This window comes from Salvelinus fontinalis, chromosome 1 (assembly GCF_029448725.1).
Source record: "Salvelinus fontinalis isolate EN_2023a chromosome 1, ASM2944872v1, whole genome shotgun sequence".
Lineage (NCBI taxonomy): Eukaryota > Metazoa > Chordata > Actinopteri > Salmoniformes > Salmonidae > Salvelinus > Salvelinus fontinalis.
The window spans coordinates 50365402-50391122 of NC_074665.1; the positions used below are offsets into that span (position 1 = coordinate 50365402).

Below are 25721 nucleotides of genomic sequence, written 5' to 3' on the forward strand. Positions count from 1 at the left end.
CACCAATTTACACAATAGGGAGGACGGAAAGTCATTTCTATGCTAATGGCGTTGACAAATGCCTTGTAGACTTTCCATTTGTTGAGAGGACCTAAATTGTCTCTAAATTGAATTGTACTCTAAATTATCACTTAAATCGGGGTTCCATAATAGATAGATTTAGATTTATATAGATTTATAGATAGATTTATGCATATACGATGGAAGACTCGTTTGTTGTCTTGGGATGGTGGGAGTCTTCAGTTGGTCTGGGTTGCTAACTGGATATTTCTCTCCATCAGTAAACATCCACCTCCTTCCTCCGCCATCCTTTTCTCTCCCTGTCTTTCTTTCTCTTTCACTCTCTGTGCTGTATTACCAGGATGACAGAGAGTAGGACCCAGGGTTATCTCTTTCTCTCACAAACACATACTCTTTATCTGTGCCACTATTGTTCTCCTGCCAGTGTCTGGTGACGCTACCTTCTTTTGTGTGTGTGTGTGTGTGTGTCTGTGTGTGTGCGTGCGTGCGTGCGTGCGTGCGTGTTGTCTATTACTGAGGCCTCTCCAGACAGGTGAGATAGGCTATACACTTAATTGTTGCCTCTAGCAAACACATCACTCTGTTTCATGCTCCCTTGTCTCTCTTACTCAGACCAACTCCTGTGACATGTGACATGATGTCAGATAATAGCCAATCCCTTGGGCGAAGAAACAACAGAACAGAACCCAGCTCTGATTTCCACCATCAGAACTGATAGTGAGGCACCCATTTCTCATAGAACCCCGCATCATGTAATTCCCAATAGCAGAGAGCACTGTCACATGTCAATACCCAATAAGAATGGAGTATCTGATGGAACAGGGGGAAATGACAAGACAGTATGACAGTTGAATGACAGGTACATGCTGATGGCATAGAGCCTATGCGGGGGAGAGGAGGGTGGGGCTAGATGTGGGAAATGAGTAATTGACTAGTCATAACTCAAAGAAGAGATTTCACTTCATGCTGACTTTGAAAAATGCACTCAATATTTATGCACTGGTATAGATTTAATCTTTTAAACCAATTGACAATAATGACATGCAAATCAGGCTCTATTTTTCTGCTCTATTAATGAAATACCAGTCTGGCATAACAGAAGCTACAGTCCAATTTAGACTGTTAGGCTATATACGAGATTAGGATCCATATTAGTGTTCCTTATCAAGATAGGAGAAGAAATAACACCATCTTTGTTTTCAATATTTTCAAAGCACAAGCAATTAATTGCATCTGAACAAATAGGGTACCAGATATGGGAAAAACCTCCTGAATATCCAAATAGCTGGTGACTACTGATTTCCCTAGCTTCCAGAGAGATGTCTTTATTTCTATTCATTGAATGCTGCCAGCTCAATCGGTCTGGAGTGGACAACTTGCAGTTCAAATCAAAGTTCCGATTATCATTTAGAACGAAAGCAAACGTTTTATCAAAAGATGGTGCTTCTCTCTCTCTTTCTATCTCTCCCTCTCTCTCTCCCTCTCTCTCTCTGTCTGTCTGTAGGGTGAGTTTATCTCCATCCTCAGCGGACACTGACGTGCTTCTCTAGCAGCATAACAAAGTCTCCCTTTCTCTCTCCCCTCCTCCTCTCTTTCTCTCCCTGTCCATTCCAATCTTTCCCGTCCCCTCTCGTCGCTGTCTCTCCTCTCTCTGCACTGACGCTCCCGCACCTGCTTCTCCCCACTGCCCATCAGACAACGACTTGAGCCGCATTCAGCCCGGGAATGATGTCCCTTTCTCCCAGACACTACGGGAGTAGCGGCCGGTGGATATCTGCGGAGAGCTATTTCTGGTTTATCGAAAAGGTTGTGGGCTGAAGGCATGTGAAGATTACGTTTGGGATTAAATGTTGTTTTTTGAGGGGTTCGTTTCATCGCTCTCTCGTTCGAGGGATATGAGGCACTTCTCCACTTTCATCTGGGAGGAGAGTCATCAGCAAACAGTCCCTACGGGACGCGGACGTGACTATGTTTTCATAACCCTAAACGGGATGAATTTTGATATTTATTAGTTTATTGGAGATAAACAAAGTCCTAATTTCTAAAAATGGGTCTCACGTGGTCACCTAAAATAGCTTTGGAGAGTGCAAATTGTTGTTGCGCGATCGTGGTGGGATGCTTGGATGTGATGGAGTGAGTGGGATGGTGATAAACGAGCCGTGCACTCACTCTAACTTCGGCAAAATGAAATCGCTCTTCTACAGCCGCTTCTTCATTCTCCTGCCCTGGGTCCTCATCGTCATCATCATGATCGATATTGACACCAAGAGGACACCCGTCCGAAGTCCAGTCCTGGGCCGCGCCGGGGGCGCACAGCGGCATGACAGAACCAGACTTCCTCGGGCCAATCGCTCCGCTCTCCCAGTAATCTATGCCATCACCCCGACCTACAACCGGCCAGTCCAGAAAGCTGAACTTACCCGGCTCGCTAACACCTTCTGCCAGGTTCCTCGCTTCCACTGGATCGTAGTGGAGGACTCGAGCGTGCGCACAGAGCTGGTGGCGCGCTTTCTCTCCCGCTCCGGGATGCCATACACACACTTGAACATCTTTACGCCCCGCCGGTTCAAACGGACCGGGATGCCTCGTGCTACTGAGCAGAGGAACACGGCTCTGTCGTGGCTACGGTCGCATCGCTCGCGGAAGGACGTGGGGGTAGTATTCTTCGCAGATGATGACAACACATACAGTCTGGAACTGTTTGAAGAGGTAATAAAGCACATTTAATGACAGATAGGCTACATGGCATGTGATGTCATTCACACACAACAAGCTTATCAGTTTTCTAGTACAAGAGTTTTCAGATAGTCTATCTGTGCAATCAGATAACGTATTGAAATAAGCCTGGGATATCTGCAAGGGTCATCTCTGGTCCTTGAGGGCCACTGTGTCCAGGCACTGATTCTGGATAGAACAAAAACCTGCACATAACTCAACCCAGAGTTAATTTGCCTAAAACTTGTTTTGAGCAAGTTGGCTCTGTGATCCTCTAAATAATTTTCTGTTCATATAACCTCATCGACAGCAGTGGCTCATCTCTCATTGATTTAAAAATGTGGTTGTGCATCAGCAGTTTTTCTCTTATGTCAGTCACTGACAGTCACTCAATTAGCCCATGTCAGCTAAAACGTTTTAGATTGGTAAGTTAGCCTAGCGGCCTGCTATCTAAATTTGGCGTAATTATGGTCGAATAACCGACTGGGGGGGGTGCCATTGATCATAGATATTACATTAAAAACTGCAAACATTTGTGTGGCAAATGGCAAAATGTGTAGTATTACAGCAAACTTGCATTAAAATTGCAACATTTTCTCTACGCCCCATGACATAATGTGTAGAATTGCAGGAAATTAGCTGTAAAACTGCAACATTTTTCTCTCCGCCCCATGGAAAATGTTCTAGAAATGCATGAAATTAGTTATACAATTGCTAAATATTCTCTCCGCCCCATGGCAAAATGTGTAGAATTTCAGGATATTTACTTTAAAACTGCACTTTTTTCTCTACTCCCCACTGATTTAAAAAATAAATTGCATGAAATGAATTCAAAAATTGTTAAATGTTCTCTCCGCCCTATGGAAGATGTGTAGTATTACAGCAAACTTGCTTTAAAACTGTAACAATTTCTCCACGCCCCATGGCAAAACGTGTAGACTTGCAGGAAATGTACTTTAAAACATAAATGTTTTCTCTTCACTGTCAAGAGGGTGGCCTTAGGTTTTTAACCTAAATGGTATCAGACCTCAGGATAAGACCAGATGCTGACAGTTCGAAGTAACACATGTTTATTACAAAAACAGGGGGCAGGCAAACAACAGGGCATGCAGATGTCAGTAATCCAGCGCAGAGTCCGAATGGTACAGAACGGCAGGCAGGCTCAGGGTCAGGGCAGGAAGAATGGTCAAAACCGTGAAAACTAGAAAACAGGGACAAGAGAGAAAAACAGGAGTACGGGAAAAACACCGGTACGCTTGACGAGACAAGAAGAACTGGCAACAGAAAACCGAAAACACAGGTATAAATGCATAGGGGATAATGGGGAAAATGGGCGACACCTGGAGGGGGGTGGAGACAAGCATAAGACAGGTGAAACAGATCAGGGTTTGACAAATGCACTAAATTGCTAAATTGTCTCTATGCCCCATAGGAAAATGTGTAGAATTGCAGAAAATTACCTTGAAAACTAGAAAGAAATTATTGGAGAGGGGGCCGAAGACTTGGTTAGTCAAATCAAATAAATGTTTTTTGGTCATATACAGAGGGTTAGCAGATGTTATTGCGAGTGTAGCAAAAATGCTTACGCTTTTAATTCCGACTGTGCAGCAATATCTAACATGTAATCTAACAATTCCACAACAACTACCTAATACAAAAAAATCTAAGTAAAGGAATGGAATAAAAAATATATACATATAAATATATGGATGAGCAATGACTAAGCGGCATAGGCAAGATGCAATAGATAGTATAAAATACATATATGAATATGAGATGAGTAATGCAGGATATGTAAACATTATTCAAGTGGCATTATTAAAGTGACTAGTGATCCATTTATTAAAGTGACCAATGATTTCATGTCTGTATGTAGGCAGCAGCCTCTCTGTGTTAGTGATGGCTGTTTAACAGTCTGATGGCCTTGAGATAGTAGCTATTTTTCAGTCTCTCGGTCCCAGCTTTGATGCACCTGTACTGACCTCACCTTCTGGATGGTAGCGGGGTGAACAGGTAGTGGCTCGCGTGGTTGTTGTCCTTGATGATCTTTTTGACCTTCTTGTGACATCAGGTGTTGTAGGTGTCCTGGAGGGCAGGTAGGTTGCCCTGTTGATGCGTAGTGCAGACCACACCACCCTCTGGAGAGCCATGAGGTTATGGGCGGTGCAGGAGCCATACGAGGGGGGGGATGCAGCCAGACAGGATGCTCTCAGTTTTGCATCTGTAAAATTTTGTGAGGGTTTTAGGTGACAAGTTACATTTCTTAAGCCTCCTGAGGGTAAAGAGGCGCTGTTGCACCTTCCTCACCACACTGTCTGTGTGGGTGGACCATTTCAGTTTGTCCGTGATGTGTACGCAGAGGAACTTAAAACCTTCCACCTTCTCCACTGCTGTTCCATCGATGCTCACTCTGCTGTTTCCTGAAGTCCACAATAATTAATTTTATTTTCGTGACGTTGAGTGAGAGGTTGTTTTCCAAACAGCACATTCCGATTGCCATCTCCTCCTCCCTATTATCTGTCTCGTTTGTTTTGGTAATCAAGACTACTACTGTTGTGCCATCTGCAAACTTGATGATTGAGTTGGAGGCGTGCATGGCCACGCCGTCATGGGTGAACAGGGAGTACAGGAGGGGGCTGAGCACACACCCGTGTGGGGACCCAGTGTTGAGGATCAGCGAAGTGAAGATGTTGTTTCCTACGTTCACCACCTGTGGCCCGTCAGAAGTCCAGGACCCAATTGCACAGGGCGGGGTAGAGACCCAGGCCCTTAAGCTTAATGATGATCTTGGAGGGTACTATGGTGTTGAATTCTGAGCTGTAGTCAATGAACAGCATTCTTAAATACAGTTGAAGTCGAAGTTTACATACACTTAGGTTGGAGTCATTAAAACTAGTATTTCAACCACTCCACAATTTTCTTGTTAACAAACTATAGTTTTGGCAAGTCGGTTAGGACATCTACTTTGTGCATGACACAAGTAATTTTCCAACAATTGTTTACAGACAGATTATTTCACTTATAATTCACTGTATCACAATTCCAGTGTGTTAGACATTTACATACACTAAGTTGACTGTGCCTTTAAACAACTTGGAAAATTCCAGAAAATTATGTCATGGCTTTAGAAGCTTCTGATAGGCTACTTGACATTATTTGAGTCAATCGTAGGTGTACCTGTGGATGTATTTCAAGGCCTACCTTTAAACTCAGCGCCTCTTGGCTTGACATCATGGGAAAATCAAAACAAATCAGCCAAGACCTCAGAAAAAAAATTGTGGACCTCCACAAGTCTGGTTCATCCTTGGGAGCAATTTCCAAATGCCATGAAGGTACCACGTTCATCTGTACAAAGAATAATACGCAAGTATAAACATTATGGGACCACGCAGCCGTCATACCGCTCAGGAAGGAGACACGTTCTGTTTCCTAGAGATTAACGTACTTTGGTGCGAAAAGTGCAAATCAATCCCAGAACAACAGCAAAGGACCTTGTGAAGATGCTGGAGGAAACAGGTACAAATTTATCTATATCTACAGTAAAAAAAAGTCCTATATCGACATAGCCTGAAAGGCCACTCAGCAAGGAAGAAGCCACTGCTCCAAATCCGCCAATAAAAAGCCAGGCTACGGTTTGCAACTGCACAAGGGTACAAAGATCGTACTTTTTGGAGAAATCTCTGGTCTGATGAAACAAATATAAAACTGTTTGGCCATAATGACCATCATTATGTTTGGAGGAAAAAGGGGGATGCTTGCAAGCTGAAGAACACCATCCCAACCGTGAAGCACGGGGGGCAGCATCATGTTGTGGGGGTGCTTTGCTGCAGAAGGGACTGGTGCATTTCACAAAATATATCGGTTCATAAGGATGGAAAATTATGTGGATATATTGAAGCAACATCTCAAGACATCATTCAGGAAGTTAAAGCTTGGTTGCAAATGGGTCTTCCAAATGGACAATGACCCCAAGCATACTTCCAAAGTTGTGGCAAAATGGCTTAAGGACATCAAAGTCAAGGTATTGGAGTGGCCATCACAAAGCTCTTACCTCAATCCTATAGAAAATTTGTGGGCAGAACTGAAAAAGCGTGTGTGAGCAACGAGGCCTACAAACCTGACTCAGTTACAACAGCTCTGTCAGGAGGAATGGGCCAAAATTCAACCAACTTATTGTGGGTAGCTTGTGGAATGTTTGACTGAAGTTTAACAATTTAAAGGCAATGCTACCAAATACTATTTAAGTGTATGTAACCTTCTGACCCACTGGGAATGTGATGAAATACATAAAAGCTGAAATAAATAATTCTCTCCACTATTATTCTGACATTTCACATTCTTAAAATAAAGTAACTGGCCTAAGACAGGTCATTTTTAGTAGGATTAAATGTCAGGAATTGAGAAACTGAGTTTAAAGTATTTGGCAAAGATGTATGTACATTTCCGATTTCAACTGTAGGTATTCCACTTGTCCAGGTGGGATAGGGATGTGTGCTGTGTGATGGCAATTGCATCGTCTGTGAACCTATTGGGGCATATGCAAACTGAAGTGGGTCTAGGGTGACAGGCAAGGTGGAGGTGATATGATCCTTGACTAGTCTCTCAAAGCACTATATAATGACAGAAGTGAGTCCTACGGGAAACAATTGTAGCCATCTTGAAGCATGTGGGGACAGCAAACGGGGATAGGGAGCGATTGAATATGTCCGTAAACACACCAGCCAGCTGGTCTGCGCATGCTCTGAGGATGCGGCTTGGGATGACGTCTGGGCCGGCAGCCTTGCGAGGGTTAACACGCTTAAATGTCTTACTCACATCAGCCATGGAGAAGGAGAGCCCACAGTCCTTGATAGCGGTCCGTGTCGGTGGCACTGTATTATCCTCAAAGCGGGCAAAGAAGGCGTTTAGTTTGTTTGGATGCATGACGTCGGTGTCCGTGACGTGGCTGGTTTTCTTTTTGTTGTCCATGATTGTCCGTAGTCCTTTCCATATATGTCCCGTGTCTGAGCCGTTAAATTGCGACTCCACTTTGTCTCTATACTGACATTTCGCTTGTTAGATTGCCTTGCGGAGGGAATAACTACATTGTTTGTATTCAGCCATATTCCCAGTCAACATTCCATGGTTAACTGCTGTGGTTCGCACTTTCAGTTTTATGCGAATGCCGCCATCTATCCACGGTTTCTGGTTAGGGTAGTTTTTAATAGTCACAGTGGGCACATCTCCTAGGCACTTCCTAAAAAATTCACTCACCGAATCAACATATCAATACATATTATTATCTGAGGTATTCCGGAACATGTCCCAGTCCACGTGATCAAAACAATTTTGAAGCGTGGATTCCGATTGGTCAGACCAGCGTTGAATAGTCCTTGTCATGGGTACATCCTGTTTGAGTTTCTGCCTATAGGAAGGGAGGAGCAAATTGGAGTGATGGTCAGATATGCCGAAGGGAGGGTGGGGGAGGGCCTTGTATGCATCGCGGAAGTTAGAGTAGCAGTGATCCAGAGTTTTGCCAGCACGAGTACTGCAATCAATCAATATGCTGATAGAATTTAGGTGGTCTTGTTCTCAAATTTGCTTTGTTAAAATCCCCAGCTACAATAAATGCTGCCTCAGGATATATGGTTTCCAGTTTGCATAAGGTCCAGTGAAGTTCCTTGAGGGCCGTCGTGGTATTGGCTTGAGGGGGGATATACACGGCTGTGACAATAACCAATGAGAATTCTCATGGGAGATAATACGGTCGGCATTTGATTGTAAGGAATTCTTGTTCAGGTGAACAAAAGGACTTGAGTTCCTGTATGTTGTTACAATTACACCATGAGTCGTTAATCATTAAACATACACCCTCACCCTTCTTCTTCCCAGAGATATGTTTATTTCTGTTGGCGCGACGCACAAAGAATCCCAGTGGCTGTACCGACTCCGACAGCATATCACGAGAGAGCCATGTTTCCATGAAACAGAGTATGTTACAATCCCTGATGTCTCACTGGAAAGCAACCCTTGCTCTAATTTCATCTACCTTGTTATCTAGAGACTGGACATTAGCGAGTAATATACTCGGAAGTGGTGGGTGGGGTGCGCGCCTCCAAAGTCTGACCAGAAGGCCGCTCCGTCTACCTCTTCTGCGGCGACGTTGTTTTGGGTCAGCCTCTGGAATCAGTTCAGATGCCCTGGCTGTTTCGGACAAAGGATCCGCTTTGGAAAAGTTGTATTCGTGGTCGCAATGCTGCTTAGCTGTTTAGTTTAGCTCTGATATCCAATAGTTCTTCCCGGCTGTATGTAATAACACTTAAGATTTTCTGGTCTAACAATGTAATAAATAATACATAAATAAACAAAATACTGCAAAGTTTCCTAAGGACTAGAAGTGATGCGGCCCTCTCTGTTGGCACCATCTAGTCCGGTCATGTCCTGCAGCAGTCATAGTAAAACTCCTTGTATGCTATTTTTATCGCACTCTAAAGGTCGGAGCTGTGTTATGATTTTGAAGGGGTCCCTAATGAAAGTGCTATCAAAAAAGGGGTCCCCAGCCCCAACAAGTTTGGGAAAGTCTGTCTTAATTTACAATTTGGGGAGATAAAGAGCCTTAATCTTTGCCTAATGGCAATGTCTAGCCGCAGCTCCAAAGATGGGCCTGTGTAAATATCAGTTATTTGATTGGCTGATAGTCAGCCTGCTCTCCCCACCTCATCCAGGACATTCCAGAACTCCTCTCCATGGTAATAGTCTGTCATAGTTTGGTAATGACCTGTCATATAGTGATAATAACCTTACAATTAGTGGTAATAACCTGTCAAACCTGTTGTGCTGTTGATTTTAGCATTGCACAGATAGTGCCGCTGTCAAGCACATTTTTTCATATTGCAGTTTTGTGTCCAAAATAAATAATATAGAGATAGACCACATTAGAACTGAATTTGTAGTCAATGAGCAAAAACATTATGAATAGCCCATAAATGCATACTTAATAACATCCTATTCAATGCTCTCACAATACCACCACCATTCAATTACTACTAAGTGAGTGAGTGATGTCACTATAGGCTTACTGATTTTAGAAGAGGTATTTGATCATCCTAGACGCGATGAAACAAAACCTGAAAGAGATTCTGTTGTTTCTCTCTTATGTATTATGTCTGAGTTGAAGAGGAAACCATCCAGAAACAATTTGCAAACATACAGATTATTGGATGGTTTCTCTGTTCTCAAGCATTAACAAGTCACGGCTCGTTGCAAACCATTATGTGTGCGCGACATTCCGCCCACTTTGCTGCCTCGAAATGGGGTGTCAGCAAACAGAGTCGTCCACATCATAGCCTAGCCTACCTCTCTCCTCTCCCCACTCACAGCCAGGCCAGACGGCTACTTTCGGTGAGTTTGCATTTTGCCCTCGGGCTGTAGGGAGTCGTGAGCTAGCTGTACTGGTAGAACTGCAGCATCGTAGTCAATACTGAATGGCTCCCAAGTGTTTAGTTAAACATAGTCTGTCAGTCATAAATATGTATTGGTCTGACTTGAAAATTACTGCAACCAGACGGCTTGTCAAATAAACCTGTTCACTTAAAGGCTTGAAGGAAATGGCAGGCCATTTGGCTTACCAATGGCTGAAAAGAAGAGGACACAATTTGATCCCTCCCGCCTCAACATGGGTATAAACAATTTGCTGAAATGAGAAGACTATTAATTGGTGTGAAGATAGGCATACATACGTGACAAGAATTGGACTTGAAATACACTGACACATCGTCAGGACAAATTAAATCAAGGGCCATAGTTTCCTAGTGTACAGTAGGCTCATAGAGAGGGCACAAAGGAACCGCAAGAAAGAACAGAAGAGCAAAATCCAATTCCATCAAACCGATGTGAGCAATTATCATAATTACATATTGGATAGTTTTCTTCTCTCTGGGAGCTAAAGCAGAAAGGAGAGAATCTCTTGTCCGTGGCTGAGTGGATGGAGGGGAGAAAGAGAAGGGTATTGTAGTGAAAAATATAGAGGGGTGAGAAAGGTGGAGGTGAGAGGGTTGATGAATGCAGAACTTCCTCCAGGGGAAGGCCTGCCAGCTCAATGACCTCTTCATCACGGTTGACAACTCCACAGTGTCGCCCTCCCAGAGGGCAAAGAACCTTGGCGTGACCCTGGACAGCACCCTGTCGTTCTCTGCAAACATCAAAGCAGTGACCCGCTCCAGGTTCATGCTCTACAACATCAGTAGAGTACGACCCTACCTCACACAGGAAGCGGTGCAGGTCCTAATCCAGGCACTTGTCATCTCCTGTCTGAACTACTGCAACTCGCTGTTGGCTGGGTTCCCCGCTTGTGCCATCAAATCCCTGCAACTTAGCCAGAACGCAGCAGCCCGCCTGGTTTTCAACCTTCCAAGTTCTCTCGTCACCTCACTCTTCCGCACACTTCACTGGCTTCCAGTCGAAGCTCGCATCCACTACAAGAGCATGGTGCTTACCTACGGAACAGCAAGAGGAACTGCCCCACCCTTCCTTCAGGCTATGCTCAAACCCTACACCCCAACCCGAGCACTCCATTCTGCCACCTCATTTCTCTTGGCCTTCCCACCTCTGGACTGGGCAGCCTCTGCTCAGCCCAGTCCAAGCTCTTCTCTGTCCTGGCACCCCAATGGTGGAACCAGCTTCCCCTTGAAGCTAGGGCAGTAAAGTCCCCGCCCATCTTCCGAAAACATTTTAAACCCTACCTCTTCAAACAGTATCTTAAATAATCCTCCTCATCACCTTGACTCCCCCCCCCCCAAAAAAAAACAACCTTAACCAGCACTTGCACTTGACCGCCACCCTCCCACCCCAACCGTTCTAGCTCTGACTCTACTGGTAGCTACGTTATTGAAGAAAAATGTACGTTCTATGCCTTTGATGTATGGTTGTCCCTCCTAGCTATCTGAATCACTCTATATGAGTGCTGCTAAACGTATAAAATGTAGCACTCACATCTGTAGCCATGAAATGCTTTAAACTGCTGGTCATGGCTCACATCAACACCATCATCCCAGACACCCTGGACCCAGTCAAATTGGCATACCACCCCAACAGATCCACAGATGATGCAATCTTTATTGTACTCCACACTGTCCTCTCCCACCTGGACAAGAGGAACACATCACGGCGTACACATCACCGACAAACTGAAATGGTCCACCCACACAGACGGTGTGGTGAAGAAGGCCCAACAGAAATTTGACTTAAAACCCTCACAAACTTTTACAGATGCACAATTGGGAACATCCTGTCAGGCTGTTTCACCGCCTGGTACGGCAACTGCACCGCCCACAACCATAAGGCTCTCCAGAGGGTGGTGCGGTCTGCACAACACATCACCGGGGGCAAACTACCTGCCCTCCAGGACACCTACAGCACCCGATGTCACAGGAAGGCCAAAAAGATAATCAAGGACAACAACCACGCGAGCCACTGCCTGTTCACCCCGCTACCATCCAGAAGGCGAGGTCCGTACAGGTGCATGAAAGCTGGGACCGAGAGACTGAAAAACCGCTACTATCTCAAGGCCATCAGACTGTTAAACAGCCATCACTAACACAGTGTGGCTGCTGCTTACATACAAACTTGAAATAATTGGCCACTTGAATAAATGAATCACTAGTCACTTTAATAATGCCACTTTAATAATATTTACATATCTTGCATCCCTCATCTCATATGCATATATGTATTTTATACCATCTATTGCATCTGGCCTATGCAGCTCTGTCATTGCTCATCCATATATTTATATGTATATATTCTTATTCCATTCCTTTACTTAGATGTGTGTGTATTAGGTTAGTTGTTGTGGAATTGTTAGATTACATGTTAGATATTGCTGCAGTGTCGGAACTAGAAGCACAAGCATTTCGCTACACTCGCAATAACATCTGCTAACCATGTGTATGTGACCAATGCAATTTTATTTTATTTGACCAAGTCCGGAACCAACAGGATGCTGAACAGCTTCTACCCACAAGCCATAAGACTGCTAAATAGTTAACCAAATAGCTACCCAGACTAATTGCATTGACCCTTTTTCACAGTGTGAAAAAAGGGTCATTATCTATCCTGTTATTATCCATCCCGTTACCTAGTCACTTTACCCTTACTCACATGAACATATGTATATTGTATATAGCTGAGTTATCATTCCTCATTGTGTATTTAGTCCTCGTGTTATTATTTTTTTCGATTATTTTTCCATTTGTCTCTCTGCATTGTTGGGAAAGGCCCATAAGTAAGCATTTCACTGTTCGTCTACACCTGTTGTTTACAAAGCATGTGACAAATAACATGTGATTAGATTTATTCCTCCATCCTGTCCTCTCCCATTTCCTTCCTTCTTTCTTTCCTTTTCCATACTCTCCCCCTCTTCTCTGTCCTCCTTTTCTATCTTTCTCACATCCCTGTCATGTTCTACCCCCTGCCCCCCCTCCTCATCCCTGTCCTTGTCTATTCCCTCAGGAGCAGTGTGAGTCTGTCTAAATGCTGGCATTGTCTACCCTTCAACCCTGATCCCAACCCACCCCGAGCTGGTTTGAAAGGATAGAGACAGAAACAATGCCGTTAGAACACAAACACACACACACACGTTATTATTCACGCAGACACAGCAAACTCACCTCCATCCCCCACACAAACACATCATGCATCATTGCATCACAATTTCATAACCTCTTAATTTTCTCTCCTCTAATTTGATTCATTCTTTTTTTCTCCCTCTCGCTCTCTCATTGCTCCAGCTATGCATATTAATGACACATGGAGAAGGCTTGATTAAAATCCGAAAGAGCATTTGAGCACACAATGAAATGACAGCTTCTTCTCTGGGGGAGAAACACATTTATAATGGATTTATACTGCATCATTTAAAGTCCCATTGTATATGCATACACTTCATATATTACCTCTGTTAATATGGCGTAAACAAAGGCAGCCTAGGCATTCACTGACTAAGTTGCTACTCAATATTAGATAGATGACATGGCTGCATCTCAAATGGTAACCTGCCGTATTCACCCATTCCCCTGGCTCTGGTCTCTACCACTCAGTCAGATGATGCCTCTGGACAGTATTTCCCTTTCAGATAGAGACCAGGAACTCAGCTACAGTGTCTCACTCCAATTTAATGGGTTCTGGTTTCCTCCATGTCCCAAATCGCTATCAAAGAGCCAGTGGATGTTATGGCTCACAAAAACAATCTTTTTTTAATATTCACTTTTCCACTTTTATAGCTAGAATTCTCTGCAGATGGATTCTGTCTGAAGAGTATTGACTAACTCAGGTGTTAGAGGTTGATGTTGGTATTGACAGTCTGGGCCTATGGCTGCAGAGGCTGGAGCTTTTAGTCAATCTTTACAGTTCCCAGGTCTCCCTATGCTTTTCGCATTGAGGCACTGGTCCAATTGAACATTCATCCTTCTTTCCTCCCTTCCTTGAAGTAATCACTGATCCGTATGTGATTGGATAAATGAAACCACAGTTCTTTCAGCCCGCTGCTCTCGTCAATGCTATTCTCTTAGATTAACTGCTACCCCCGTAGGCACTCCTGTAGATCTGAAAGTATCAGAGAGAAGCAACACTATGATAGATGTTTCCTACTGAAAGGCTGGGTGGAATTTCCACTATATTGCTCACAACTATCCAATCATGACAGACTTATAGGAGTGCCTTGTGGGTAGGGCAAGAAGTACATTTGTAATTCAAAATACACTGGATGCATTTTTAAGGATGCATTTTAAACACCTGAACCATTCCTTAGTCTCCATTAACCTCTACAGAGTACCTAACCCGGATCCGGGAGCACCCCCCCCCCCCCCCACACACTGATTAGCATCGCTAGCATAGCGTCACAATTAAATAGTAGCATCTAAATATCATTAAATCACAAGTCCAAGACACCCAATGAAAGACACAGATCTTGTGAATAAAACCACCATTTCAGATTTTTTAAATGTTTTACAGGGAAGACACAATATGTAAATCTATTAGCTAAACACGTTAGCAAAATGACACCATTTTCTTACTCCAACAGTTTCTTACTCCATCAGGTGCTATCACCAATTCGGCTAAACTAAGATATTGATAGCCACTAACCAACAAAAAAATTCTTAAGATGACAGTCTGATAACATATTTATGGTATAGCATAGTTTTTTTTTTTTAAATGTGCATTTTTCAGGTATAAATCACAGTTCTACATTGCAGCTGCAATCTGATATAGTGCTGATGCAGCTAGAACAATTACAGAGACCAACGTTATATAACTAATTACTTGTCTTAAAACATTTCAGAAAAAATACACAGCGTACAGACATTGAAAGCCCAACATCTGGTGAATCCAAACAATATTTCAGATTTTTTAAATGTTTTATAGCGAAAACAAAATGTATCGCTAAATTAGCATAACAAGGCCAGCCAGAACCAGCTGGACGCGCGCGACCAGTTCACATGCACGACAGATATATGAAATAACATCGTAAATTGGGTCTTACTATTGCTGGTCTTTCATCAGAATGTTGATCAAGGTGTCCTTAGTCCTGATGAGTCGTTCAATCCATTCACAATGGCAACTTCCCCTCTTCATTTAGCCTGGGTACTGGTCGACTAGCACGGCTCTGTCCAAAGTTAAAAAACTCAAAGAACGGAACACGGCAAAACTCCCGAAAAAATTCTAATAATCTGATTAAACTATATTGAAAAAACATACATTACGGTGATATGGTCACATGTATCAAACAAACTTTGACACGGAGATAGTTTTCATCCGTAACGTCAGCATAACAAAAGTCAATGGCTTCTCTAAACGCGCATCTCAGGAAACCGGAAGTTGTCGGTCACGCTAAAGAATTAGCTCTTATTTCACGTCAGTACAAGATAAACAAAAAATTTCTCCTCTGACGTCTTCCAGACACCCAGAGGAAGAAGAAGGAAGTGTGTTTCGGGTCATAGGTCGCGTGATCATATATAGGCAGAGCTTTGAAGCGAGCATACACATCTTGCAATCTTTTTCTCGCTCAGGGAAAGTGCTGTGAAATGACCTGTGTTTGACTCAGAGACTCAATTGGAACGGTTTTAGAAACCATAGCTTGTTTTCTATCCAATGCTATATGGTTATATGCATATAGTAACAGCAATAATTGAATAAGAGGCAGTTTAGTCTGTAGAGGCAATTATGCTAATGCGAAACAGCACCCCCTGTATTCTCAAGAAGTTAATTGGAAGAATTATAAATATCCAAATGGGCCACAGAAGATGGACAAAACCTAATTAGAACCAAATTAATGTCCACAATTTTTTTTTGCTGCTCCCTAGTGTCATCTATATGATTCATCCACAACATTCGTCATCAGGCTACTCAGGTTAAAAGCCATTCAAAGACCGTTACAGGTAGAAACGATGCTGTACCACGAAGCTAAAATAAAGACTACACACGAGAGCATAAAACATTGAGTGAACGGACACTCACTCTCTTTTCGTTACCGTTTTTATAGACCCGACCAGAAGCCTTTGAAAAAAAACTGTAGCGGACACAGAAAGGGGGGGAAGGGTTTTAGTGTCGCGCAAGGTCAAGGGCCATAGCATTAGAAGAGAGGGCTTCAAAGATGTGTCCATCGCTCAGGGGTTAAGGGGGAGAAGAAGGAAGAGAGAGAGAGAGCCTTCCCATCAGTCTGTTGAGTGTTGAGAGTAAGAGAGGAGACATGAAAGATGTAGGCCCTGCCCTGACCGTTTGTGTGAAGAATCACACAGCAACATTGTCGCTATGTAATCAAATATTGTCTTGTATGTTTTGCCCCTTACAAGTGACTTCCTTCAGGTGGTTTGATGTTCTGAAAAGAGAATTGCACGAGAATGAGATCCGTAGTGGGGTTGGAATGAGGAATGAAATAGTACACACACACAAGCGTACACACACAAGGCTACATATGCACACACAAGCAAGCATATACAGTGCCCTACGAAAGTATTCACACCCCTTGAATTTTCCATACTTTATTGTGTTACAGTGAAATGGAGTAAATTGATATGTCTTGTTACTGGCCTACACACCATAACGTAATAGTGAAATTATGATTTTGGAAATTCTTACAAATTAATTAAAAATGAAAAGCTGAAATGTCGAGTGAATAAGTATTCAACCCCTTATTCAAGTCTAAATAAGATCAGGAATATACATTTGCTTAACAAGTCACGTAATAAGTTGCATGGACTCTCTCTGCATGCAATAATAAGGAGGAGATGACTTGGACAGAAAGTTTCAGATTTTTGCAAAGTTATGTAGATGGAAAAAAGCTGTCCTTGAAACAGTCTTGATATGTTCGTCAAAAGAGAGATCAGGGTCCAGAGTAAGCCGAGGTCCTTCACAGTTTTATTTGATTTGACTGTACAACCATCAAGATTAATTGTCAGATTCAACAGAAGGTCTCTTTGTTTCTTGGGAACTAGAACAAGCATCTCTGTTTTGTCCGAGATTAAAAGTAGAATATTTGCAGCCATCCACTTTCTTATGTCTGAAACACAGACTTCTAGCGAGGGCAATTTTGGGGCTTCACCATGTTTCATTGAAATGTACAGCTGTGTGTCTTCCGCATAGCAGTGTAAGTTAACATTATGTTTTCGAATGACATCCCCAAGAAGTAAAATATATAGTGAAAACAATAGTGGTCCTAAAACGGAAACTTGAGGAACACCGAAATTTACAGTTGATTTGTCAGAGGATAAACCATTCACAGAGACAAACTGATATCTTTCCGACAGATAAGATATAAACCAGGCCAGAACTTGTCCGTGTAGACCAATTTGGGTTTCCAGTCTCTCCAAAAGAATGTGGTGATCGATGGTATCAAAGCAGCACTAAGGTCTAGGAGCACGAGGACAGACGCAGAGCCTCAATCTGACGCCATTAAAAGGTCATTTGCCACCTTCACAAGTGCAGTCTCAGTGCTATGATGGGGTCTAAAACCAGACGGAAGCATTTCGTATACATTGTTTGTCTTCAGGAAGGCTGTGTTGCTGTGCAACAGCTTTTTCAAAATGTTTTGAGAGGAATGGAAGATTCGATATAGGCCGATAGTTTTAATATTTTCTGGGTCAAGGTTTGGCTTTTCAAGAGAGGCTTTATTACTGCCACTTTTAGTGAGTTTGGTAGATGGTGGATAGGTGGATAGAGAGCCGTTTATCATGTTCAACATAGGAGGGCCAAGCACAGGAAGCAGATCTTTCAGTAGTTTAGTTCGAATAGGATCCAGTATGCAGCTTGAAGGTTTAGAGGCCATGATTATTTTCATCATTGTGTCAAGAGATATAGTACTAAAACACTTGAGTGTCTCTCTTGATACTAGGTCCTGGCAAAGTTGTGCAGACTCAGGACAGCTGATCTTTGGAGGAATACGCAGATTGAAAGAGGAGTCCATAATTTGCTTTCTAATGATCATGATCTTTTCCTCAAAGAAGTTCATGAATTTATTACTGCTGAAGTGAAAGCCATCCTCTCTTGGGGAATGCTGCTTTTTAGTTAGCTTTGCGACAGTATCAAAAAGAAATTTCGGATTGTTCTTATTTTCCTCAATTAAGTTGGAAAAATAGGATGATTGAGCAGCAGTGAGGGCTCTTCGATACTGCATGGTACTGTCTTTCCAAGCTAGTCGGAAGACTTCCAGTTTAATGTGGTGCCATTTCCGTTCCAATTTTCTGGAAGCTTGCTTCAGAGCTCGGGTATTTTCTGTATACCAGGGAGCTAGTTTCTTATGACAAATGTTTTTAGGTTTTAGGGGTGCAACTGCATCTAGGGTATTGCGCAAGGTTAAATTGAGTTCCTCAGTTAGGTGGTAAACTGATTTTTGTCCACTGATGTCTTCGGGTAGGCAGAGGGAGTCTGGAAGGGCATCAAGGAATCTTTGGGTTGTCTGAGAATTTATAGCACGACTTTTGATGCTCCTTGGTTGTGGTCTGAGCAGATTATTTGTTGCGATTGCAAACGTAATAAAATGGTGGTCCGATAGTCCAGGATTATGAGGAAAAACATTAAGATCCACAACATTTATTCAATTTTGACAAAACTAGGTCGAGAGTATGACTGTGACAGTAAGTAGGTCCAGAGACATGTTGGACAAAACCCACTGAGTCGATGATGGCTACGAAAGCCTTTTGGAGTGGGTCTGTGGACTTTTCCATGTGAATATTAAAATCACCAAAAATGTGAATATTTTCTGCTATGACTGCAAGGTCCAATAGGAATTCAGGGAACTCAGTGAGGAACGTTGTATACGGCCCAGGAAGCCTGTAAACAGTACCTATAAAAAGTGATTGAGTAGGCTGCATAGATTTCATAACTAGAAACTCAAAAGACGGAAACTTCGTTTTGTTTTTGTAAATTGAAATTTGCTATCGTAAATATTAGCAACACCTCCGCCTTTGCGGGATGCACGCGGGATATAGTCACTAGTGTAACCAGGAGGTGAGGCCTCATTTAACACAGTAAATTCATCAGGCTTAAAACTTCTACTTGGTCACAATCCCGGATCCGGGAGCACCCCCATCAGTAAAAAAGCTGACTAGCATAGCCTAGCATAGCGTCACAAGTAAATACGAGCATCTAAATATCATTAAATCACAAGTCCAAGACACCAGATGAAATATACACATCTTGTGAATCCAGCCATCATTTCTGATTTTTAAAATGTTTTACAGGGAAGACACAATAAGTAAATCTATTAGCTAACCACGATAGCAAAAGACACAACTTTATTTTCCCACCATTTTTTTCCTGCAAAGGTAGCTATCACAATTTCCACCAAATAAAGATATAAATAGCCACTAACCAAGAAACAACTTCATCAGGTGACAGTCTGTTAACATATTTATTGTATAGCATATGTTTTGTTAGAAAAATGTGCATATTTCAGGTATAAATCATAGTTTACCATTTCAGCCACCATCACAACTCTCACCAAAGCAACTAAAATAACTACAGAGACCAACGTGAATTACCTAAATACTCATCATAAAACATTTATGAAAAATACACAGCGTACAGCAAATGAAAGACAAAGATCTTGTGAATCCAGCCAATATTGCCGATTTTTTAAGTGTTTTACAGCGAAAGCACAACATAGCATTATATTAGCTTACTACAATAGCCAACCACACAACAGCATTGATTCAAGCCAACAATAGCGATAACGAATAAACCAGCAAAAGATATTAATTTTTTCACTAACCTTCTCAAACTTCTTTAGATGACAGTCCTATAACATCATATTACACAATACATATAGAGTTTGTTCGAAAATGTGCATATTTAGCGGCACAAATCGTGGTTATACAATGAGAATAGTAGCCAAGCTGCCAACAATATGTCGGGAGAAATCTTGGGAGAGGCACCTAATCTAATCAGTAACTAGTCATAAACTTGACTAAAAAATACAGGTTGGACAGCAAATGAAAGATACATTAGTTCATAACCCTCCCGTTGTCTCGGCGGGTCAGAGCGACCCCGGGCAGTTCCGAGTTGATTGCCCGTGTCTGTGTGTGGGTCGGAGTGACCCCGGCAGCGTTAGCAAGGTGTATGTTGTAACCCTCCTGCCCCTGTGTGGGCGGGTCATAGTGACGTCAGAGGGGTCAGAGTGACCCCGGCGGCGTTAGCAAGGTGTATGTTGTAACCCTCCTGCCCCTGCCCCTGTGTGGGCGGGGTCATAGTGACGTCAGAGGGGTCAGAGTGACCCTCGGCAGCGTTACCTGTCGCTTCCCCCGTGTCTGTGTGGGTCAGAGAGACCCCGGCAGGCCGGGGTCACAGTGACCCAACACCACCACCTGCTGGATACTAGTAAAAGGTCCTGCCCCAAAATTGACATTCTCAACATTCCGGGCAAGGGCCTGTGTCGAATACGGCGTGTCTGCCCAACAAACGGGCCCTTGGGCACCGTGTGAGTTTGGATATCGAATCTAAAAACGCCCCCCTACAAACTACTTTCCCTTGGTTGTGGAAATTGTGCCTTTCGGGTATGGCTGTTGTTAGACAACCTTCCCCTTGCCTCGGCGGGACAGAGTGACCACCGGCCAGCGTTCCGAGTCGATTCCCAGTGTCTGTGTGGGTTAGAGAGACCCCGGCAGCGTTTAGCAAGGTGTATGTTGTAACCCTCCTACCCCTGTCTGGGCCAGGTCACATTGACCCGAGCCCTGTTGTAAGCCCTGCGTTATGAGTTGTTCCCCTCTGTTCCGGGGGCCTGGGGTCAGAGAGACCCCGGCGGCGTTAGCAAGGTGTATGTTGTAAACCCTCCCCTCCTACCCCTGTCTGAGCCGGGTCGGAGTGACCCGGGGCCTGTGTTAGGAGTTGTTCCCCTCTGTCTGGGCCGGGTCGGAGTGACCCCGGCAGGGACCAGTTGTCCCCACCAACTCTGTGCACGACCTCGGTGCTATCACGCGGGTAGGCCAGCCGAGCGTCCCGGATGGGACCGAAGGGGCCAAGGGGCCGAAGGGGCGAAGGGTCGAAGGGCCGAAGGGCCGAAGGAGCAGGCAGGGCCGACCACGCGCCTCGTCCATTCGCGTGCCTCGTCCCATTCACGTGGCCACCGTAAGCAGGGCGTAGAGAGGCTACTAATATTGTCAGGAAGAAGAAGAAGAAGAAGAAGAAGAAGAAGAAGAGGACGACGACGAGGACGACGACGAGGAGGAATACGACCCCGCCGAGCGTGAGCCCTCCGCCTACGACAGTAAGCAGGGCGTAGAGAGCCTACTAATATTGTCAGGAAGAAGAAGAAGAAGAAGAAGAAGAAGAACAACAACAACAAGAACAACAACAACAACAACAACAACAAGAAGAACAAGATGAGGACGATGATGAGGACGACGACGACGAGGACGACGGCGACGAGGAATACGACCCCGTCGAGCGTGTTGCCTCCGCCTACGACGCCTCGCAGTCCCGGTTTCAGCGCGGCTCAGGTCCTGGAACAGATATCCTCCAGCGTCGACCAAGAAGACGAAGAAGACTACTGCGATTCCGAAGAGGAGGACGTTTCGGAAGATGAAGACGGTGAGGAATACAACCCCGAGCGCGACGCGGACGACTACGGAGACGACTCGGCCTCGCGGTCGTGCTCCTCTTCGGAGGAAGAGCCGGAGGAAGAGCCGGAGGAAGAGCCGGAGGGAGACGCGGCCGCTGCCCGAGAGGAGCGAGACAGAGAGCCAGACAGAGCCAGAGAGCCAGAGCGAGAAAGGGAGACGTTGCTGTCGAAAAACGGCAAAATCAAATGGTCCTCCGCGGCCTATCGCGGCCCGGACCGACCCCGCGCCATCCGCCCGCCCTGCCCCGCCGTGACGCCGGGCCCCACGGCCTACGCCGCGTCGCGAGCGCTCGACATCGAGTCCGCCTTCCGGCTGTTTGTCACACCGGCGATAGAAAGGATCATCGTGGACATGACCAATCTGCAGGGGGTGAGAAAATACGGCGACGGCTGGCGACCCATGGACTCCACCGACCTGCGCGCCTACGTAGGGCTGCTGATCCTAGCCGGCGTCTACAGGTCCCGAGGCGAGGCCGCGGCCAGCCTGTGGGACGCCGAGAGCGGCAGGACCGTGTTCCGCGCCACCATGCCGCTCAAGGCGTTTCACAAGTACTCGAGGCTGCTGCGATTCGACGACCGCCAGTCGAGACCCGCGAGACTCGCCACCGACAGACTGGCGGCCGTGAGAGAGGTGTGGGACCTGTGGGAGGAGCGGCTGCAGGCCCTCTACAACCCGGGGCCCGAAGTGACGGTGGACGAACAACTGGTCCCGTTCAGAGGTACCGTCTATGCATCTGTGTACGTACGCGTAGCGTAGAGAGCACGGGCAGTCTATGTATCTGTGCATAGAGAGCGGTAGCAGTCTATGTATCTGTGTTTGTACGCGTGGCGTAGAGAGCACGGGCAGTCTATGTATCTGTGCATAGAGAGCGGTAGCAGTCAATGTATCTGTGTATGTACGTGTAGCGTAGAGAGCACGGGCAGTAGTAGCATGGGCAGCGGTAGCAATCGGCAGTAGTAGCAATGGGCAGCAGTAGCAATGGGCAGTGGCACGGGCGGCGGCGGCGGCGGCTGCGTGTAACGTAAACGCAGTGCGCCCCGATGGTGAGCCTGTAACGATGACGCTGCTGCTAATCTCCTGCTAATCTCCTCTCCCTCTCCTCTCCCTCTCCTCTCCCTCCCCTCTCCCTCGCCTCAAGGACGCTGTCCTTTCCGACAGTACATTCCCAGCAAGCCGGCCAAATACGGCATCAAGTCGTGGGTGGCCTGCGACGCCAAGTCCAGCTACGCTTGGAAGATGCAAGTGTACACCGGCAAGGCGGCCGGCGGATACCCCGAGAAGAACCAGGGCGCGCGCGTCGTCCTCGATCTGACCGAGGGACTGCCGGCCGGTCACAACGTCACGTGTGACAATTTCTTCACCTCCTACGAACTCGGGCAGCGGCTCCTCGAGAGGAACCTCACCATGGTGGGCACGGTGCGAAAGAACAAGCCCGAGCTCCCTCCCGCGCTGCTCCAGTCCAAGGGCAGACAGGTCTCGTCCTCCAGGTTCGCCTTCACGCCCACCGCCACTCTAGTGTCCTACCTGGCAAAGAGAAATAAGAACGTGCTGCTTCTGAGCACGCGGCACGCGGAGCCCGACGTCAGCGATCGCCGAGACCGGAAGCCGGCCCTCATCCTAGACTACAACTGCAACAAGGGCGGCGTGGACAACCTAGACAAGGTGGTCGGGACCTACAGCTGCAGACGGATGACCGCCCGCTGGCCCCTGGTCATCTTCCACAACATCCTCGACGTGTCCTCCTACAACGCCTTTGTCATATGGCGAGAGATCAACCCCGACTGGATGCCCGGGAAGCGGAACAAGAGGAGGGTGTTCCTGGAGCAGCTCGGAAAGGCGCTCGTGAAGCCCTTGATCCAAAGAAGGCAGCGTCTCCCCCGCACCGAAGCCGCGTCCGCACTTGTCAAAGTCATCCGGGGCGAGCGTGTATCCGCCGAGGCTCGTCCGCAGGCCCGCGAGCGAGCCGCCGGCCCGGCCGCCGCCGCCGCCCCGGCCGCACCGCTGGGGGCGAGTAAGAGGAAGAGGTGTCAGGTCTGCCCACCCAAGAAGGACGCCAAGACACACACAGCGTGCTGCAGGTGTAAGAAATACATCTGCAAAGGCTGTTCACACCCATACTGTCACACTTGTGCCCACTGGGCCTTTAGCCAAGACGGGACAGAGTGACCCGGGGGGGGGACACTGTGTGCTAGGCATAATAGAAGGACAACGGGAGGGTTAATGCAATCGCTGTGTTAGATTTTTAAAATTAACGTTACTACGACATACAGCGTGCGTTAACCTGTTTGGCGTGCAAGCCCGACGTCGGTACATTTATGACAACAGCCACTTCAAGTGCAGGGCGCGAAATTCAAAATATATCTTTTTCAAATATTTAACTTTCACACATTAACAAGTTCAATACAGCATATGAAAGGTACACATCTCCTGAATCCAGCAAACATGTCAAAATTTTTAAAATGTTTTACAGGGAAGACAAAATATGTAAATCTATTAGCTAACCACGTTAGCAAAAGACTCCACTTTTATTACTCCATCAGTTTTTGACTTCATCAGTAGCTATCACAAATTCGGCCAAATAAAGATATAAATAGCCACTAACCAAGAAACAACCTCATCAGATGACAGTCTGATAACATATTTATTGTATAGCATATGTTTTTTTTCGAAAAATGTGCATATTTCAGGTATAAATCATAGTTTACATTGCAGCTACAGTCAGAAATTGCACCGACAGCAGACAGAAAAATTACAGACACCAACACGAAATAACTAAATACTCATCATAAAACATTTCTGAAAAATACATACAGTATATCACAAAAGTGAGTACACCCCTCACATTTTTGTAAATATTTGAGTATATCTTTTCATGTGACAACACTGAAGAAATGACACTTTGCTACAATGTAAAGTAGTGAGTGTACAGCTTGTATAACAGTGTAAATTTGCTGTCCCCTCAAAATAACTCAACACACAGCCATTAATGTCTAAACCGCTGGCAACAAAAGTGAGTACACCCCTAAGTGAAAATGTCCAAATTGGGCCCAATTAGCCATTTTCCCTCCCCGGTGGCATGTGACTTGTTAGTGTTACAAGGTCTCAGGTGTGAATGGGGAGGAGGTGTGTTCAATTTGGTGTCATCGCTCTCACACTCCCTCATACTGACTGGTCACTGGAAGTTCAACATGGCACCTCATGGCAAAGAACTCTCTGAGGATCTGAAAAAAATAATTGTTGCTCTACATAAAGATGGCCTGGGCTATAAGAAGATTGCCAAGACCCTGAAACTGAGCTGCAGCACGGTGGCCAAGACCATACAGCGGTTTAACTGGACAGGTTCCACTCAGAACAGGCCTCGCCATGGTCGACCAAAGAAGTTGAGTGCACGTGCTCTGCGTCATATTCAGAGGTTGTCTTTGGGAAATAGACATATGAGTGCTGCCAGCATTGCTGCAGAGGTTGAAGGGGTGGGGGGTCAGCCTGTCAGTGCTCAGACCATACGCCGTACACTGCATCAAATTGGTCTGCATGGCTGTCGTCCCAGAAGGAAGCCTCTTCTAAAGATGATGCACAAGAAAGCCCGCAAACAGTTTGCTGAAGACAAGCAGACTAAGGACATGGATTACTGGAACCATGTCCTGTGGTCTGATGAGACCAAGATAAACTTATTTGGTTCAGATGGTGTCAAGCGTGTGTGGCGGCAACCATGTGAGGAGTACAAAGACAAGTGTGTCTTGCCTACAGTCAAGCATGGTGGTGGGAGTGTCATGGTCTGGGGCTGCATGAGTGCTGCCGGCACTGGGGAGCTACAGTTCATTGAGGGAACCATGAATGCCAACATGTACTGTGACATACTGAAGCAGAGCATGATCCCCTCCCTTCGGAGACTGGGCT

General features: G+C 45.3%; 1 protein-coding gene across 1 annotated transcript in view; it reads left to right on the forward strand.

Annotated features, from left to right (window-relative positions):
• The first annotated feature begins 1521 nt into the window (after nt 1–1521).
• The window catches only part of LOC129857225 (galactosylgalactosylxylosylprotein 3-beta-glucuronosyltransferase 2-like), a 59772-nt gene continuing 35572 nt past the window's right edge, over nt 1522–25721 (forward strand). Inside the window, exon 1 of the mRNA XM_055925267.1 lies at nt 1522–2730. Within this exon, the coding sequence (XP_055781242.1) occupies nt 2137–2730 (594 nt within the window). The 5' untranslated portion in view covers nt 1522–2136. The remainder of the gene's footprint in view (nt 2731–25721) is intronic.